Genomic DNA, 19,701 nt, shown 5'->3' with positions numbered 1-19,701 from the left:
GGGTCGAAGGTCAAAGGCTCTGGGTTTGTCGGTTCGTGGGTCGAAGGTCGCCGGTGGTTGCTCGTGCGGTTGCTCCAGGCTTGGAGCGATAGTTCGAGCTTGCGACTCGTGCTCTCTCTCTCTCTCTCTCTCTCTCTCTCTCTCTCTTTGTGCTCTCTCTCTTTGTTTTTTGAAAAATGACATTTGAAGTGAAAATAAAAAGGGAAAAGAATTTCACCCTTGACTCACCGTCAACTGAAAAGAATTTCCAGAAATGCTATATTTCATGCGCAACCAAACACCCGCATTTATAGAAAAGCATTTCCGGAAGTAGTTTTCACCCAAAACAAACGTAGCAGACGAAATTAGGTGCAACCACAGGTATGATCTCTCTAATCTCCATTTTCATTAGTGGTGAAATTTATAGGCCTGCTCAAGCAATTATTATTTTATATATCAAATATATGTACACCCTATTGAATTAGATTAGAATCATGTTATTGGTTAAGATGTAATTTTGATAGATTTAAACTAGTACATATTGGTCTGATCTTAAATACCATTATAAACACCAGTAGATATATGAAAACCAAATCTTCACCGAAAATGATATTTATCAATTCCATAAGCAAATAGAGAGTACTGTGATATAGGGAATTATATGAAAGAAACCTTGTTTGTCGAATGAAGTTCCAAGAAAGATTCAGGCCAATTTCTTCCGGAGAATATCATGAAGGGCATAGCTAAATAAGGTTGCCCTTTCATAAGAAATTTATAAAACAGAAAATTCTTATATTGGTAAAACTATTCTCTGAAACTAGTATGAAGTTGCTCCTTTTTTTCTTCCAAACCGTGACAGTGAGTCTTTAATCCAAGAGAGGCCTGTATAGTTTTCCTTAAGGTATAATGAATGATTCCCTGAGTGCTATAATAAATATTCTTAAAATTTAGAAATTTTTTGTCAACTCTTGCAAGCATGATGCACAGATTAAATAGAAGCAATTTGGAGGGAAGAAGATTCTAAGGCAGCAAAGAGTCTTTTTAAAACTGACTAACGAATGGCTTCATTTCATGGAGATGTCATAATATATGTCAACTCTGGCTTTACTTTAGAACTTGGGAGCGGTAGAGAATGATAGGAACTAGACTTAAAATAAAGCCAAACAGATATCAAAACCCAAGAAAACAAAACTTATTATCTCAAGTGTATTTAAGAAATATCCTCAAGAAACATAAGTGTTATCATCAAAAAAAAAAAAAAAAAAAAAAAAAAAAAAAAAAAAAAAAAAAAACATGAAGTGTTCTACCGTTCCTCTGATTTGATCATAAAGGCTACATACTTCACCGACAAAAAGTCCGACATCAATCGTAACCATATTTTCAACCTGAAAAATCTAACGTTATGGAAGGAGTAGCTTGATTGAAACAGCTAAAAGGTTTTATCGGATATATGTTTGGTAAAAACATCAGTATTTCAGCATGCAAAATTAACTTACGAATAATAAAAATATAGTATTTTAAGTAGTAATAACAGCATAAAGGGGTGCTGAAAGAGAGCTAAATAAACCAGGTTTTGACTTTCAACCCTAACTATGTCCAAGGCATCCTTTGAAAAGTCATTTATCTGAAAGCTTTTAAACTAGCAGTCAGACATTGGCGCCACGATTAGAGTCTGAATAAGTAAATGTAGACTCAAATACATAGCCACAATAATTTGATTCTTCTTTAAAATATCTGTTTCAAAATTCCTAAAATTTGGAAACTTTTGTTGCCTAAAAACTCAAAACTTTATTATTCTGAACAATAAGATATAGTTATTAACTAATTAAACAGACCCAAAACAAAAATGATTTTGAAAATTATTAGAAAATATAATTGCAACCCATCAAAAAAAATTTGTAAATTTTAAAATAATACTAATAGTATGATACCAATGCATCTGATTGCCGGTCCCTAGTTCCATGCTCAATCACTTCCACTAAATTCTCCACCGTCTGCAACCCAACATTTTGTAACCAAAAAAATAATAAATATATAGATAAACATGTGTATGTAAGTAAAGGTTAAGGTTTTGAATGGGGTTACATGTAAGAGGTGGAAGTGAGAAGCGAGTGATTGGTTGTTGTTGTTGTTGAAGGATACCATTATATACAGTTTCTTTTTTTCTTTTTTTTGCATAAGAAGATGTTCAAAACTGAAAGAAACAGACTTTGTACCGCACATAAACAAAAAGGGTGACTGGGTGAGCCACTCAGGCTCTACAAAGACACTAAACACTAGACCAACAGACAACAAAGTATAAACAGACCCAACAGATATGCATAAACTCATACAGACACTAGACCAAGACCATTGCAAACCAGCTAACAAAACACAGGGACAAAATAAGGCTGAATCACTTTAGTCAGAACAAGAAGCACAGGGAGCTCCCACACTTAGATATGTGAAAACTAAATCTTCACCCTAAAATGATATTTATCAATTCCATAAGCAAATAGAGAGTACGAAGAAACCCTTTTTTATTCACTGCTGATGTTCCAAGAAAGATTTAGGCTGATTTCTTCTGGAAAATATCCTGAAGAACATAGCCAAATAAGGTTACCCTCTCATAAGAAAATTACAAAACATAATTTTTTTTTCATTAGTAAACTATTTTTTAAAACTAGTGTGAAGGTGCTCTTTTTTTCTTCCAAACTAGAGAGAATGAGTCGTTCATCCCAACAAAGGCCTGTATAGTTCTCCTTAAGGTATCATGAAAGATTCCCTGAGTGCTATAATAAATTTTCTTAAAACTAAAATTTAATGTCAACTCTTGTAAGCATGATGCACATAATAAATATAAGCAAATAGAAGCAATTTGGCAAGAAGATTCAAAGGCATCAAAGAGTCTTTTTAAAACCAGATTAATGCATGACTTCATTTCATGGAGATGTCATAGATGTCAACTCTGGCTTTATTTTAGAACTTGGGAGCTGTACAGAATGCAATGACAGGAAGTAGACCTAAAATGAAGAAGCCAAACAAATTATCAAAAGCCACTTCAATTGAATCAGACTTTATCACACACACATGAGATCAAAGAGAGGAGAAAACAATAAATATTATCTCAAGACAAGTTTTATGCGAGCAAGATATATCTGAATTTGAAATCAGAAACAAGTGTATCTAAGAAATATCCTAAAGAAACATCAATCGTACAACTGTTCTTGTGATTTAATCACAAAGGAATAGATACTCATTGACAGAAATTCTAAATCCTTGACACCAATTGTAACCATTTTTCCTACCCGAACAATCTTGCAAAATCCTGAGGATATGATGTTATGGAAGAAGTAGCTTGATTAAAACAGCTAAAAGGTTTTATCAGAAACATTTTTGGTAAAAAAGTCAATATTTCAGCATGTAGAATTAACTTACCAATAATAAAAAAATTATAGTACCTTAAGTTGTGATAACAACATAAAGGTGCTGCTCAAACAGAGCTAAATAAACCAGGTTATAACCCTAACAATGACCAAGACATCCCTTGAAAAGTCTTTTATCTATAAGCTTTTAAACTAGCAGTCAGACATTCAAGCAACGAATAGTGTCTGAATAATTAAATGTTGACTCAAAATACATTGTCACAGTAATTTGATTCTTATAAATAAAGATCTGCTCCAAATTTCCAATAATTTGGAAATTTTAGCTGTAAACTCAAAACTCTGTTATTCTAAATATAAAGAAAAAAAATTTAACTGAAAAATCTATTCTGAAAAATTCTACCAAAGCAGACCAACAAATAAAAAAGAAGGAATTTCTTCTCAAACTTCAGCACAAAATTGGGGATTTGAAAATTTTAACTTTAAGATGCATCCTGCAATCTAGGCCAAAATGCATTCTGCATCAAAGAAGATAATAGTAGTACACTTATTCAGATCGAAGATCATATTGTCAATTATCCTTTGCGACTGACATCTTCTAGCTCAACCAAACAACCTCTGTTAGAGGCTGTACCACATACCTTTATTCTCAAAACACAGTGAAACTCCTCCCCCAAATGGTTTTCTTTTTTCATTTATGTTTCAACTTTTTTTCCCCACAAGAAGAAATTCTAAAATGAAAAGGACAAAGTAGGTAGTTATGAATCATGATGGCAGGATAAAAAGAACTACTAAAACTAAAGTGAAAATTGATACTATTTATCAGCATTCTTTCCCAAATCAACTAACAGGTCTATTAAACAAAATATAACGTATGTCTTACCACATATCAGAAGGGTGATATGGTCGTGGACCTCATGGTTCAAACTTGACAAGCTCTACAACAGAACTTCTGTACTTTGCAATCAGATCCCTGGTAATGAAATTCAAAAAAAAAAAAAAAGAACGAACACTTATAGAGCTGGTAAAGCACATACTGCAACAAATTTCAAATACAAGTAACTCAAACCTCCACTGATTCAACAACTGTTCACTTTCCTCCAGCTTCCGCCTCTGACCCTCAACCGTCTGCAAACAATACCCCCACAATTTCCCCGAATTACACAGACTCTCAACAATCAATAAAATACAAGTTACAATATGAACTCCATGACAATCTTTGATTACGCAAAATCTTTTAGGACAGTGTGCCATCCTTCAATTCATCATAATTACTAATAAACTGACTAAATTTTATTCTATACCATCCTCCTACTACAACTCTCCTTTTCCTAGGTTTGGGATTGGCTGTGAACAAAATATGACGTTAAGCACAGATACAGGTGTACTTAGTGCCCTCCTTAAATGTATTACAAAAGTTTAATAACCCCTCATTATAGATTATGAATATGGTTCAGAATTTTTATAAACGAATTGTAAATGAACAACTCAACATAGTTCAATCATTCTATGATCCCAATCGATTCTAATAAAACAAATTCGTAAACTCTAAATGCTCATAACACCTAAAACCGAAAAGTTTTAAACACCATATAATTAAACACCATGACTAATTCGTAAATAGCATAAATTCACATAAAACACGTAAATTTTTATGTATCTTTATTTTTTATTTTTTTTATTTTTTAATTAGGAGTTGGGAATTAGTATTACCATGGCCTGGGTGCTAAGTGAAGCCACTATCGAATTCAACAGATGTTGGCACTTCTCAAAGTGGTTGTTCAAATCACTCACCTTTCATAATTAAACAATAACATACAGTCATTAACTAATTAAACACACCCAAAATAAAAACTATTTTGCAAAGTATTAGAAAATATAATTGTAACCCATCAAAAAAAAAAAAAAATTGTAAATTTTAAAATAATACTAATAGTATGATACCAATGCATCTGATTGCTGGTCCCTAGTTCCATGCTGAATCACTTCCGCTAAATTCTCCACCACCTGTAACCCAACATTTTGTAACCAAAAAATAATAAATAAATATATAGATATACATGTTTATGTAAGTAAATGTTAAGGTTTTGAATGGGGTTACATGTAATGTAAGAGGTGGAAGTGAGAAGCGAGTGATTGGTGCTGATTATGTTGTTGTCGTTGAAGGGTACGTTGTTGTTGTTGTTGTTGTTGTTGTGGATGGAGTTGAAATTGTTGTTGTTGTTGTTGAGGTTGTTGGGACTGAGGTATAGGTGGTCTTGATTGGAGGGCGTAGAGGTGTTACTGTGTGTCGGGATGGATGGGATCATACCCCAGTTTCCTCCTCCTCCTCCTCCTGAGTAAAGCTCCATATCTCTCTGTGTGTTACTCGACGGCGTAGAATAAGCGGAATTCGAGGGGTTCTGCTAGTAAGAGCGGGTGGTGGAGGACACGAGAGATAGAGAGAAGGAGCTGCAGCTCTACACCAGTCAACGGCCCAATTTCACCAGTCGACGACCCAGTTTCAACGGCCTAATTTCACTTTTTCTAGTTTCCTTTCTCTCTATTTTTGCAACAATTTCACGTGTGTATTGGTAATTAATAATTATAGATATACAATATATACATATAAAGATATTTTTTACATTATTTGAGTTAGCAAGTTCTTCTAAAAAAAAAAAAAGGTTGAGTCAGCAAGTTTTTACTTATTCTTATCGAAACCCATATTGATCTTATTTTTTCACCTATAAGTAATAATCTTACACATCAACAAGTATCGTGTCCAATTTTATGTCAAATTTTTATGTCTCTATACTTCCTCATTTGACGTCATTGCTCCTCCAATGAAATTATATTCATTCAATAAGAACAATTTGTTTTTGTGAATACATATATTAAGATTTAAGAGGGCAAATGAGAGAAAGGGTTCAGTGATTCAATCCCATTTTCCATTCACAAATATAATATTTGGTCTTGGGAAATAGTTAATCGCAGAAAGGGACTCTAATGGAAATTATGGATCACATTAACAAAAGGTTTAGAGTCACTTTCAAAAAATACAAATTGGAAGCTATTATCAATAGTCAAGTTGATTGCTAACAGTGAAACCTAAGTTTCACCCCTCAAGGAATTTGAAGGGGGCAAGAAACTAGAATGAGCAAATAATAAATTTTCAAGATAATTTCTATAATAAAGTAATTCTTAGGTACTCTCAAATACAATAATATAATGTTCTCCTATTTCACATTCATGATGGATCCCATTAATTAAATTCATGTTAGAGTCTGTCATAAATATGAAAGGAGAGAGTACCATGTTACATACATTAGAAGTACTTAAGAATTTTTCCCATAAAACAATTGTCATAACAACCTTATTCAGTTATATAGCAACAAAACAACATTATTCTTTACCATCATCATCTTTAACAGGAAGGGGAAAAAACTGTAGGAACATATTCTATTTATTCTGATCAAAGCATAAAATTTAAAAAAAAAAAAAAATGGAAAGAAAATAAGTTATTGGTTTCCCTCCCCCGCATGTGTGCGCTTTTGTATGCTTGTGCGTGTGTGTATGCTATAATACTTGAATTACCAAGCAACCCTACCAAAATTGTATTGATTTTTGTTCAGGAGGGTATAGGTGCTTCATTTTTAGCAAAAAAGAGAAGAGGGGTTTGAGAGAATTGCTTCTTGAGTTCAATGGAAGGGAAAGAAAAAGGGCTTGGTTTTTTACACGGTTGGAAATAGAATGTGTTTTAACATTGTTCATGTGATTGAATTTCATAAGGGAACCTAATGTACATAACATCAGGTATTTTATCAACGGTTTGCCTAAGTATAATTCTCTCTCTTTCAACACACTAAAATTAAGCTATGTTCCCTTATATTAAAAACAGAGTATGGGGACAAAATGTAACAAATTAAATAACAAATTGACACATGTATAATTGTTATAAGTGATACGACGCCATCTTGATCTAACTTGGGTATTTTGATGCACATAACAACTTTCAATCATCAGTGCATATAAAACATATCAGATCAATGAATAAAGTTTAGCTACAAAATTGGTTGTAGCCTTACACTATAACTTTACTCAATATCTTTTTATTAAAGGTGAATTTTGACAAATCTATCATTAGATTGCATTTTCTTCTTATATCCTTCATGCTTGCAAAATTTCAAGAAAAGTAAATATCAATAGTCATGTCATCAATAAATTTTTAAATTACAAATTTTTGTAATTTAAATTTATGCATAAAATATAAGCTTATAGATCATATAGTAAATAATATCCGATTGACACAAAATTTGAGATGTGTATTAAGGACGTAAAGAACATGCAATACAACAGTTAGATTTTCAAAATATGTAATAATATTTATTTTATTGAGTGAGTTTATAGCATTAAGTTACAACCAATTTTGTAACTAAACTTTGTCCCAAATCAATACGATATCATTTTGATTAGGACAAAATTGAATTACAAAATTAGTTGTAGCCTAAGGCTACAACCTTACTCTATATCTTTTTATTGGATATGAATTTTGACAAATCCATCATTAGATTACATCTTCTTCTTATATCCTCCATGTTTGCAAAATTTCAAGAAAATTAAAGATCTATAGCAATGTCATCAACAAATTTTTTAAATTGCAAGTTTTTTGTAATTTAAAATTATGTATAAAATATAAACTTATAGATCATATAGTAAATAATATCCGATTAACACAAAATTTGACATATGTATTAAGAGTGTAAAAAACATGCAATTCAATGGGTAGATTTTCAAAATATGTAGTAATTTTTATTTTATTGAGTGAGTTTATGGCCTTAAATTACATCTAATTTTATAGCTAAACTTTGTCATTTTGATTAAGCCCCATAGTATTGACATTTCTTCTAATGATGGCTTTATTTGCATCACTTAAGACTATGTGGAGGCAAGACTGTGAAAGACTATCACCTTTATAAAAAAATCGATTTTATATAAACTATGACTAGGTTTGGATAACACTTTTTCTTACTGAAAGTAGAGTTGCGTTTTTTTTTTTTTTTTTTTTTTTTTTTTTTTTTTTTTTTAGTCTGGTTCTGGATTGACTTGCGATGATGCTTCAAACATATCGGTGTTTGCTCTAATACCAAAATTGACGCAGGACAACCAGAATAAAACTAAAACAATGGCAAAATAAAGGGATATGACCTAGGAGTCAGCACCTAGACCTTGCTTGGAGTTAGCATCAAGCGGGGAAATCACTAAGAGTCAGCACCTAGGGTGGACCTAGAGTCAGCACCAGACCAAGGGAAGACCAAACGGCCATTTTTTTTATTCATCAAAATATCAACTATCTCTCAAGGAGTACACTAAGTTGCTTATAAAGGATTGCTAAAATCTAATTCTAATTGGCTAGGAAATCTTAATTGCCTTATTACAAAAATAACCTTACTTCAAAATTAAAATACTAAACGCCCAATAAACTAATACGACCTGAAACATAAAAATACAATTAGCTTGCAAACATAAATAATACTAAACAATAATCTTCTTGCGTCTCCCACATCAAGGAGCATATGTATTTTGTTTCAAGTTACAGTATTTAAAACAGTGTGCTCATGTTGCAACATAATATCAAACATACAAAAGAACAGGAGCAACCCTGATGAACTCACTTTCTTCTTGCATACAAATGCGATCTTTGTGATGAAAGCTTATTTCATATAACATTATTTTCTAACCAAAACTTGATCTCCAACAATCTTTCATCTTTTTTCTTCTTTTCTGTAACAAAAGTTCTAATCTGTTCCGTATTTTTCGTAAAACTGTGAATTAATCATAAAAAAAAAAAAAAAATTGTATTGGTTGATGTAGCAAATTAAGCTTCACGCCCTTTCTCACTCGATGTACAATGCTTTGGCAAAGCAAGTGTGTGTGTGTGTGTGTGTGTGAGAGAGAGAGAGAGAGAGAGAAAGATGCTCCTAAAGCAAGAGCTGTCATCTCAATACGGCTGCCAATCTCATTGTGCAGAATGACCTTTCTGATAATTGTAGCAACCTTCAATATGTTTGCATCACATTCTAGTTCTTAACATCATAGTGGAAGTACTTGTGATAATTAAACGAATTCAAAGTTTGTCTCCATAATAAACGATACTCATCCACACCACAAAAGCTAACAAATATATTGCACATTTCACAATATTTCATGCATAAAAAGGAATCAGAATTGAAAAAAGATTATATCAAAGTAAAAAAAATATGAGAAGTGCAAAAGATTATATCTGGTGTGTATCATACTAACCTTCGGAACAGCATATGGAGCAGAAGCACCAAGAATTGAGCGTACTGCTTCACAATCGTAAAATAAATCTTTGGGATAGTGAAGCTCATCATCCATGCTAGATACAACCCACTGGACATCACTAATGCTGCTCATAAAAGAAGACTTGAGGGTTTGCTATCTCCGCCAGAGTAAGGATTGCAGTAACCCATCACTTTGTCACTAAAACAACTATCCCATAGTGTATCAAAAATCTCTAACAGATATATACAACTTTGCTGCATGCAATTTTTGGACAATACAGATATTAAGTGGACCAATTCCTGAGATTCCCAATCTTTGGCAATTGATTCAGGGGAAATCAGATCTCTCTCCCACATGAGATTCTTAAAAATGATATGAGATATATCAGAAACAGTCTTATCAACTTGATTAATTTGCACAAAATCCACAACACTTAATTCCTGGAAAATTTCCCTCCATTTTTCCAGTCCACATGAGAGTGATCAAGTAACTGGATGCCTCAAATAAGTGGTGTCAACTTCATGCCATTTCATATCTACAACATTAATCAACATATTCACATTGACTGGATTTCCATATTCTGCACTAAAATGAATTGGCACCTCAACAAGTCGTTGAAAGCCCTGATTTGTTAAAATGAAAGCTTTATTTTGTAATTGGGAGATTATGAACTCCCTTTCAACATGACAATCAGGGCAGCTAGACTGTAGGTGGATCATAACAAAGCAAACATACTCTATCATCAAATTCTTGTCCCTATTTGTAACTCCGTCATCAGATACAGCTGGCAAGATGTGCACCTTCACAATTTCATGAGCAGACAACCACTGGACACCAATTCTATGAAGCCAGTTGGTAAGGTTGCCTACTAAACACACATCCAAGCATGAGGTATCAACAGTTGATGCAGAAAGGAGGGCAGGATTCACAGTTCAAAGTTTAGCAAATAAATTTGGGAAAGCTTCAAGTCCATGCCTGCCATCAAACCCAGCGCTTAATGCATCAGATTGTAACCAGATTGTACCTTCATTCACTGAACTGTATGTACCATCTGAAAGAGGAATAAATGGTATTTTCTTAAGGTTCTCTATGAGATCAATTTCTGCATCAGAATTAAACAAAGTTTGTCTAGACGAATGGAATGACATTGTATAAAGTGTATTTAGCAAAGAAGACAACCAATACAGGCCCATGGAGTTGATGCCATCTCCACATGACTCGAGAGCATATAAATTGTAGTAGAATTTTAGGACCATATTCCTCAATATCCAGTGCCCTTGCTAATGAATCATAAATTTGTATATTTCTATCCAAGAATCCAAGGCTAAGGTGCTCACTAAGCATACTATCAGGAAGAAGAATGCGAGCCTGTTCATTCCAACCTCTTAGAACCTTGCAAGGAGGAGCCCGTCTGTCGTCTCCTCGTTCCAGAAGTAAGCAGTTTGTCACACGTAATTTAGAAATAATCAACCGGGGAAGACTTGAAAAGAAACCATGAACTTCCCCAACAAAGCTCATGAAAGCAGACACAGCCTTTCCCAGATTCTCTCTAAAACACGAAAAGCGCAAAAGGATCTCTCAGCACCAACAAACAAACCAGGAAACTCAGACATTAACCACTGATTCCAGGGACTATCTCCATCCACTTCCTCTCTAGATGTTGGAAGAAGAAAATCACCTTGAAGAATAAAGTTCAGACCATAAGTCCTTAAAGGAAGAAATGCAAAAACAGGCCACTGGTCTAGAAGTGGAGTGTAATCCCCGTCAATTGATTCCTGCAATGTTAATGCCATAGAGATCTCTGTCGTTTGCACATCACGACGAATGACCTCTGTCCACAACTTCTTCAACGCTACAAACCAAAGTCATTTTATCTTTTACATGTGAAACCCTTATGATGCCATTTCCCACAATTTCTTTTTCATCACAATAAGTGAATCATTGAGCAAGTTTCTAAACTTAGTGCACTTAAGCCAGTGAAGAAAAATCAATAAAGATGGGTGAAGATTCGAAAACATAATCATAATGCTGTTCACGACAGTACTGTCCAAAAATCTTGATCTGAAAGGAAGTACAATGCAAGTGTTCCAGAATTGATTGTCCAAATGATCAGTGTCACTAGATGCCAGCCTACTGAACAAGTCAATATCACAAGGAAGTACTATTGTAGGCAAAACAAAACCAATCTGACCCTCACTTATATCAAATTTGACATGAAACCCATTAGAATGAACCTCTGGAGCATCTGTAACCTGCATAAAGAACATCCAAATTGATGAATGTTGATTATTTATAGTTTATAACCATTAGTTTGATAAAAATTTCAGTCAAAAAGTAACTCAGGTTTCTATGTGAGGATACCACATTCAAACTCTATGCCAGGATTCACACCATAACACTTTTTCACCACAATTTCAATTGTCTGACAAAAGTACAGTTCGTTAAACATAGACTTTGACACACTTACTAAAAATGAAAAACATCTGAACACTTTTCAAATCATGTTTATATTCCTTGTGGGAGATAGGCTTTAAACATCTATTTTAATCATCTTCTTCTAAACTTCATTTAATTTTTCATGTCCACTCCTGGAATATTAAGTCATAACCCTAAGCAAAAAACTAATTCTTAAGCCAAAGATTAAATTCTGTCAATTACATTTTAACCGATGTAAAACGCCCAATAACCACAATAAAGCCTATAAATGCATGTGACAGATGAACACAGTCAACAAAAGATTGATTATATTGGAGAGGAGTGTCAACAATAGATTATAACATCAGCTTCTAAAGCATAAAATACCAGATTTAATAATTGGCTTCTGAACTTATTGTAATTGTTAGTATTCTCTCCTGGAGTTTGAGAAGCATAACCTTTAGCCAATGTTTAAGAAACTTGATTTGCAAAGTACACCCCTAGAGTTTGCAAAGTACACCCCTGAAGTTTGGGGTTACTTGGATTTTATGCCCTGAAATTTGAGAAACTTGATTTTACACCCCAAAGTTTGGTTCCGTTAACAAAATCACACACTTGGTTAGTTTTGGGTGTTAAGTGACACCTCATCATGTTGATTTTTTTTTTTAGGTTGCCAAATCAGCTCTTAAACAGAGTCATTTTGTCCAAAACTAATAACACAAATTAATTGCGGCTTTTTTTTTTTTTTTGATAAGTAAGAAAGATGTATATAAAAACTGCTAAATGCAAAGTAGAGCACAAAGCATATGAAAAAGTACCCAAAAAAAAAAACAAAAAGAAGAAAAACCCCATGAACACCTCATTCCCAAACCCCTTTTTTTTTGTTAATCAAGTGACTGTCTTTAAATTTTCAAGATAAAAATAGATTAAACAAATTCTTTTCTTAGAAAGACAAAAGATAGGCAGATTAGTCAAACAGTTGCCGTGGCTCACTCAGCCCAGTTTGGAGCATTCATCAACTCAAAAAGTTAAGATCTTCAACACAACCAGCAGATTCCCAGGATTTAAAAAAAAATTAAATAAATAAATAAAAGAAAGAAAATTAAAATAACAAACGATAAATCAATAGGATTCAGGGGGAAAAATTGAACTAAGAAGAAAGAAGAAAAGGACAGCACGAATAGGAGGAACATAGGGAAAAAAGAAAAGAAAAGAAAGAAGTAAGATCTGGAGGTTGGGATGGGGTTAGGATTAAAAAGATGATATTGTTAATGAAAACAAAAATTGGAAGAAAGAAAAGTAAAGTTGAGAACATAGTACATATCTGTGATAAAAGGGGTGCTCCGTGAAAAAAAAAAAAAAAAATACTGTGTTGCCAAAATTTGTAAAAAAGGGATTCGGGAATGAGGTGTTCATGGGGTTTTGAGTTTGAGAATAGCTGTGAAACAGTGTCTCATTAAAATCTGGTTTATGTTGTGAGTTTTGGGCAAAAGGGCTCAGGCTAATTTGGCAAAAAAAAAAAAAAAAACATGTCAGCAGATCTAAGTAATATAATCCTTATATTTAGGAACATAGAAGTAGGAGGAGGATTGAGAAAAGCATTACCCATCAAACTCAGAGACACTAACGTTGTAGAAAAGAAGAGACCGCAGGGCAGCTCTACCAAAGGTTTAGTAATGGTTAGATCGAGCTTTTGCCAACCACATGTAATGGTGACTTATCAAAAAAACCATGTGTAATGCTGGCGCGGGCCCATGTGTTGACGTAGAAGGGAAGAAATTAGGTGAAGCAACAGAAGTTCAATGTGTGTAAGGGTATGGGATTGGAAATGGCCTAGCAGGAGTCTAGATTCTGGACATTATATCCACAATGCTAAGATTTTGATCCCACCGCCCAAGTCAAGAAGTGGAACAAGAGTCAAGAGAGGCTTCCACCTGCTTGATAGAACACTTGTTGGAGACAACATCTCAGGTTGGTAGAACCGAGAGGATGTGGCAGAGGACAGAGTCCTGTAGACTGTTAATAATGTCAATGTCAGTGATACTAAGGGCATTTTGTCAAATAAAGGAGAGGGAACTCTTGCCAGACCTCATTCTCACATTTCTATGCCTCTCTTTCCTCTCTGCTCTTTCAAACATCTGATTCAGTGTGTGAGTGTGTTTCACTTTGTGGAGTTTCTATGCTTATGGAAAATTTGAGGGAGTAAAATCTGATGTATAATAAACAACATGAGATAGAACAATAAACAAGTACGTTTGGCAGCAACTTTCAAGCAGATGATTTCTTCTGCATTTAAAATACCCAAAAAAAAAAAGCATTTCTTGCCATTCTTTTTTAGTTCTAGTCAAATAGCTAGGAGTCACTGAAAACCCTAATCAAACATATGGTGGGCAATCAATTAATAAATGTACACTAAGTGAAAGAGATAATGCAGAAACCAATGGACTTGAATAAAGAAGAAAGATAGTGACTTACAAGTAACGAGGAGAAAAAGTTGATTAACCATCTAGGTTACTTTCATTAGATTCCTCCCATTGGCTTAACTCCTCATCACATTCGTTGTACTCACTCGACCCCTCAGAATCAGAGTTACCATGGGAAATTGGGTTTGGTATGTCACTAGAGCTTCCTTCTCCACTGGGTCCAGCCCCATCATTATCGTCACGAGTTCGCTTTGCTTTATTACCTTCCTTATGAGGGCTTGGGTGTTCTCCATTGGGTCCAGCCCCATCATAATCATCACGGGTTCGCTTTGCTTTATTACCTGCAGCTACCACTGCCGCATTGTTGAAATTATGATGGAGAACACCCAAGCCCTCATAAGGAATGATGCTGGTGTTGCTACTCTGAGCCATAGTTCGGTTGAGATCTTCTATGTCTTTCTTGTATACCATACGTAAACCACGTTTCTTACCCTTGAACCGTGAACGTTTGGTTCCAATTTTAAAGCCAAACTGAATGAATCCATTCCCGTCGCATTCCGACAATGATTTTATCACACATTTGTCATAAATTTGAGAAGTAAAATAGATTAGCCAAAGGTGATCTGATAAAATTTTAATATTGCTATAGATTTCCCAAGCAAATATTAATTCTCCATTCAATGTCAAACGACACTTAGGACTTGAATAGTCAACGGCTTGGTGATTTAAAGAAATCACTGCACAACAAGCCAATCCCATCCACTCATAATATAAATGAGAAGGCTCTTGTGTATTAACTTCACCCCCTATACTTTGATTGCTAAACCACTCTGGAATTTCACTTCCAGGAATAACAATGTTGTATATACGATCATCTAGAGAGAGTCCCTGAAACATACAATGCATGTTGTTTAAAACAGAGAGATAGAGACTATCCAAAAAATAAAAAATAAAAATAAAAAGAAACAGAGAGGGAGAGACCTGAAGGTGCTTTCTTATAACTGCAAAAAACATGTCAATGAGGTCTTGATTGTTAATCAGTTTACTGCAATCTGAAAGAAAGAGGGTTGGCTCACGTACAGAATTTGGTTTGAGTAGATTTGGTACCGATTCCAGTGAGGTACAACCAAATCCCCCAATACAATTGATATTCATTGGAAGCTTTGGCAATGATTGAAGACTCGTGCAATCCTCCACGTTCAAAAAGTTCAGATTGGATAGTTGAGCGATACTTTCCGGAAGGCAATCAAAATTATTTCCACCTAGTTTTAATATCCCTAAAGAGGATAAGCAACCAATATTATTGGGGATTGCATTGAGATTGCAGTAACTTAAATCCAATTTAGTCAAAGAACAACAATTTGATAGAGAAGTCAATAACAAGTCCATGGGATTAGGACTTCTCAACGGCATTGAATAAAAAGGGAGGAGCTCATAACATGATTTAAATCCACTGCAAGCTAATTTTTTAAGAGTTTCGAAAAGATCATCGGATGAAGGCATCGAACTCTCAGCAATAACAAAGTTCTCAAGTAGTTTTGAGCATCCAGAAAGATTGAGATTTTTAAGCGATTTGATTTTAAAAAAAGTGCTAGGAAGAGACATGAGCTTTTTGCAATCTTTCAAAATCAATGAAGCTAGGCCCGTCAAATGCTCAATTGATAAGGGTAATTTTGTAATTGTAGTGCCATCCAAGTAAAGCTCTGCTACACGTTTCATGTTCTCCCCAAATTCTGGAATTCTTTTTACTTTTGAGCAATCAGAAAGAATAAGGATCTCAAGAGACTCCATTTCAAACTTTCTTGGAAGAGTTTTAAGGTTTTTGCAACCTTTTAAATTAAGAACTTTAAGCTTTTTATGAACTCCAATTGATGGGTGCACCTCAAGTAAATTTATACAATCTTCCAGGACCATCTCCATAAGAATTGGGACTTCAGTTATGTCAGGGGTTTCAATAAAATTCGGGGACTTGCTCAATTGCATGAATTTCAACCTCTTAAAATACTGTTAAAATCCAAAATAGAAGAAAAAAAAGTATAACAATTAGCTTCTACAAAACCTTAAAGTTTAAAGAAATTCAAAAATAAAGCTATTTGAGGGTACTTAACTAACCTTTGTTCCATTCCAAAGTCGTTCAATGTAGCTACAACACATGCAAAGTTCAATAAGCTCATTTGATTGGAAACTTGATGGCAAAGATTTTGAAGAGTATCCGCTCCAATCAAGAAATCTTAAGCTATTTGGAAGATGCATGAGATCATGCATAAGGTGAACATTATCAATTTTGAGCAATTTTAGATATCGCATCTTTGAAAAGGCTTCAGAATTCCAATCAACCTTTTTTGGTATATACAACTTTAGGACTATGCCTTGAACAGCCTTCGTTCCCTAATAATTTGAAAAAAGGGATCAGCGTAAAATGCTTGATTATTAGAACTATTATGATTTAAATTGCTTTGTTCTAAAAAGAAAAGAAAAATATAATAAAGTATTTCTTCATGTTCTTTAAATAACATCATACCGTATTTTCTTCCAGCACATTGTTAATGTCTTTATACATATACAATCTACTACGCCTCCCAGGATCTTTGGGGCACTCTTGACGAACTATATCCCGACCCATTTCTTGGAGTAAATCATGCATCCATAATCGATTGTCTCGCAATTTGACAAGAGATATCATTTTAAGAACCTTTAATCCAATTTTAGCATGAAGTTCAAGATAATCTAATATTTTTATGACACTATCGTGATCATTGTTACAAAAGAAACATGCAATATTGAGGAAAATTTCTTTCTCTAAATATTCCAATCCCTCGTAACTTATTTTAAGTACTTTGATAATTTCTCCTTCAGGATATTCTTTTAGCCTGTCTAATGCACTTTTCCATACATCTTTCCTTTCTTTAAACAAAAAGGAACCCAAAACCTCAAGGGCTAAAGGAAGGCCATGAGAATAATGAACAAAAGCTTGGGATAGCTCCACATATTCAACATCAGGATGGTCTTTTTTAAAAGCTTTCAAACTAAAAAGTTGAAGAGCTTCATTACTATTCAATGCTTCAACCTCATATATTTCATTTACTTCACGTTTCTCAAGCAAACTCTCATTTCTTGTTGTTATGATAACTCTACTACCTGGTCCAAACCAATCATTCTTCCCAGCTAACTTCTCCAATTGGTATAAATTATTTACATCATCAAGAACGAGAAGAATCTTTTTGTAGCATAACCTCTCCTTGATTATGTGAACTCCATGATCAACATCTTGTATATTCACATCTCCGACCATCAAAAGCTCTTTCAAAAGTTTTTTTTGTAACCCAAGTAAGTTACATTTCTCAGATTCCTCCCTAACATTAGGAATAAAACTACAAGCTTCAAATTGATTGTAAACCATACCATATACAACTCTTGCTAGAGTTGTTTTACCCATTCCTCCCATCCCCCAAATTCCTATAATGTGAACATCATTTGACTTTGTAGCTAAAAGTGACTTCAACTTCTCAGCACGGGAATTTATTCCAACTACTCCATTGGTATCTACTATGAATCTATTCAATTCATTAAATATCTCTTGCACAATTTCTTGGACATCCTTTGCCTCAGTGCTGCAAAGAAAAGAGAAGAATAAGCAGTGTGTTTGACCTACCATGACAGTACCCAAAATAAAATTGAGCGAAGATTTGCTGCAAACTAAGTTGCAGCAACTTCTGCAAAAATGCACACGTGTCAATGCCTCAGATAGACACCTATTTAGGTTTATATTTAAATGAAAACTTCCATGTCAAAATTGAATTTTTCACCAAATGACCACTTGACACATGCATTTTGTAGGAATTGATGCAACTTAGTTTGTAGCAAATCCTTATCCAATAAAATTTAGTAAATATATGACATTCATTTTAGTTGGTTAAAACTAAAATTGGGACACATAAATGTAATTGAATGCTTCAAGCCAAACTCGAAAGAACCATCCATGTAAGTGTTCCTTGACTCATTTCTTAATTTTCATAGATAACTGTGTTTGAAGAATATTCCTAGATTTTACATCTTCAATCATTAATTTGTTTTGCCTCTTTAGATATAGTTTCATATGAAACGTTTCCCTAAATCCCAAGACCCTGGCCTTGCAATCAGAGTATTTGCAAGGGGTGGGGAAGGAGAAGAAACAACCAAAGAAAGGGTGGGAAAATGAGCAAAATAGTCTGAAATGAGGAAACTCAATGTCTTCATCCAATCCTGTTGCTTAGAGACTTATTAGAGTAGCAAATGCTTGTTCTACTTAATTAAAGTTCCATTCATTTACAGCGTAATGTAAAAGGAAGATTTACTTTTCATAACAATATGTGTTCTCTTAAAACAAAGGTCACTTTGTGTTTGTTTCGTGTTTCATTGAGTAAATTAAATAATGTTTACAAGGCAATCATATGTGTTGTAGAAGTCGTGATTGTGTCTAGTGGATGCCCTCTCATTATTTTAATATTTTCTTTTATTTTTGTTCCCTCTTTATGTCACGTGAACAATATAAATAGACTAAAATTATTTACCTAGCTTATAATCTAATTAAACTCTATTGACGAATTGTCTCACATGTGCTTGTACCATGTGACTCAACATAAATAATACAATCATACGTCTCACATGTGCTTGACTCAACATAAATATTAGGCTAAAATGCAAAACTGACCTTCTAAGTTTCTTCAGATTTCATTTCAGTTCTCTAACTTTACTTTCAATCATTTCAGTCCTCTAAGTTTCAGATTTATTCAATGAGATTCAAAATACCAATTTTCTTGTAGTTAATATTAAACAAAGTCTTGTATCTCAATAACACTATGCAGATCTCGTATTAAGAGCTTGAGGTTAATATTAAACAAAGTCTTGTATCTCAATAACACTATACAGATCTCGTATTAAGAGCTTGAGGTTCAAATCGTTCTACACTCACTTTTTCTAAGCAATTAAAGAAAATAGTTCAAAAGACTTTTAAGACAACTATGGAACCCTTATGATATACGAGTTTTGATAACTAATTAGACTCAAGTAATGTGAAATTATCAACTAAAAAGTAACATTCACTAACAACCAATCATATTCTACATGATATCCAATCTATACATTACATTATGTCTACTTACACAATAAATTTTACAACATTATTCACAACCATTGAGTTGGTAGGTTGTGGTTGGTGTACATAGAAAAAATTAAAGTGGACTCATATCTATATATCTATT

At 33.8% G+C, this 19,701-nt stretch overlaps 1 protein-coding gene and 1 pseudogene across 3 annotated transcripts in view; both read right to left on the bottom strand.

Moving 5' to 3' along the window:
- Positions 1-604: 604 nt before the first annotated feature.
- On the bottom strand, positions 605-5,890 carry LOC112003246 (mediator of RNA polymerase II transcription subunit 9-like; annotated as a pseudogene).
- Positions 5,891-9,618: 3,728 nt separating this feature from the next.
- LOC112003242 (TMV resistance protein N) overlaps positions 9,619-19,701 on the bottom strand; it is a 29,829-nt gene continuing 19,746 nt past the window's right edge. For all 3 annotated transcript variants that reach the window (XM_065774446.1, XM_065774447.1, XM_065774448.1), the window contains 5 exons: positions 16,983-18,072; positions 16,574-16,849; positions 15,443-16,465; positions 14,514-15,349; positions 9,619-11,875 (listed from right to left, as the gene is read on the bottom strand). In XM_065774446.1, coding sequence (XP_065630518.1) covers positions 14,537-15,349; positions 15,443-16,465; positions 16,574-16,849; positions 16,983-18,072 — 3,202 coding nt within the window. In that variant the 3' untranslated portion in view covers positions 9,619-11,875; positions 14,514-14,536. The remainder of the gene's footprint in view (positions 11,876-14,513; positions 15,350-15,442; positions 16,466-16,573; positions 16,850-16,982; positions 18,073-19,701) is intronic.

Source organism: Quercus suber, unplaced genomic scaffold, assembly GCF_002906115.3.
Source record: "Quercus suber isolate HL8 unplaced genomic scaffold, Cork oak 2.0 scaffold_92, whole genome shotgun sequence".
Classification (NCBI taxonomy): Eukaryota; Viridiplantae; Streptophyta; class Magnoliopsida; order Fagales; family Fagaceae; genus Quercus; species Quercus suber.
This window is presented reverse-complemented; position numbering and strand designations above follow the sequence as displayed.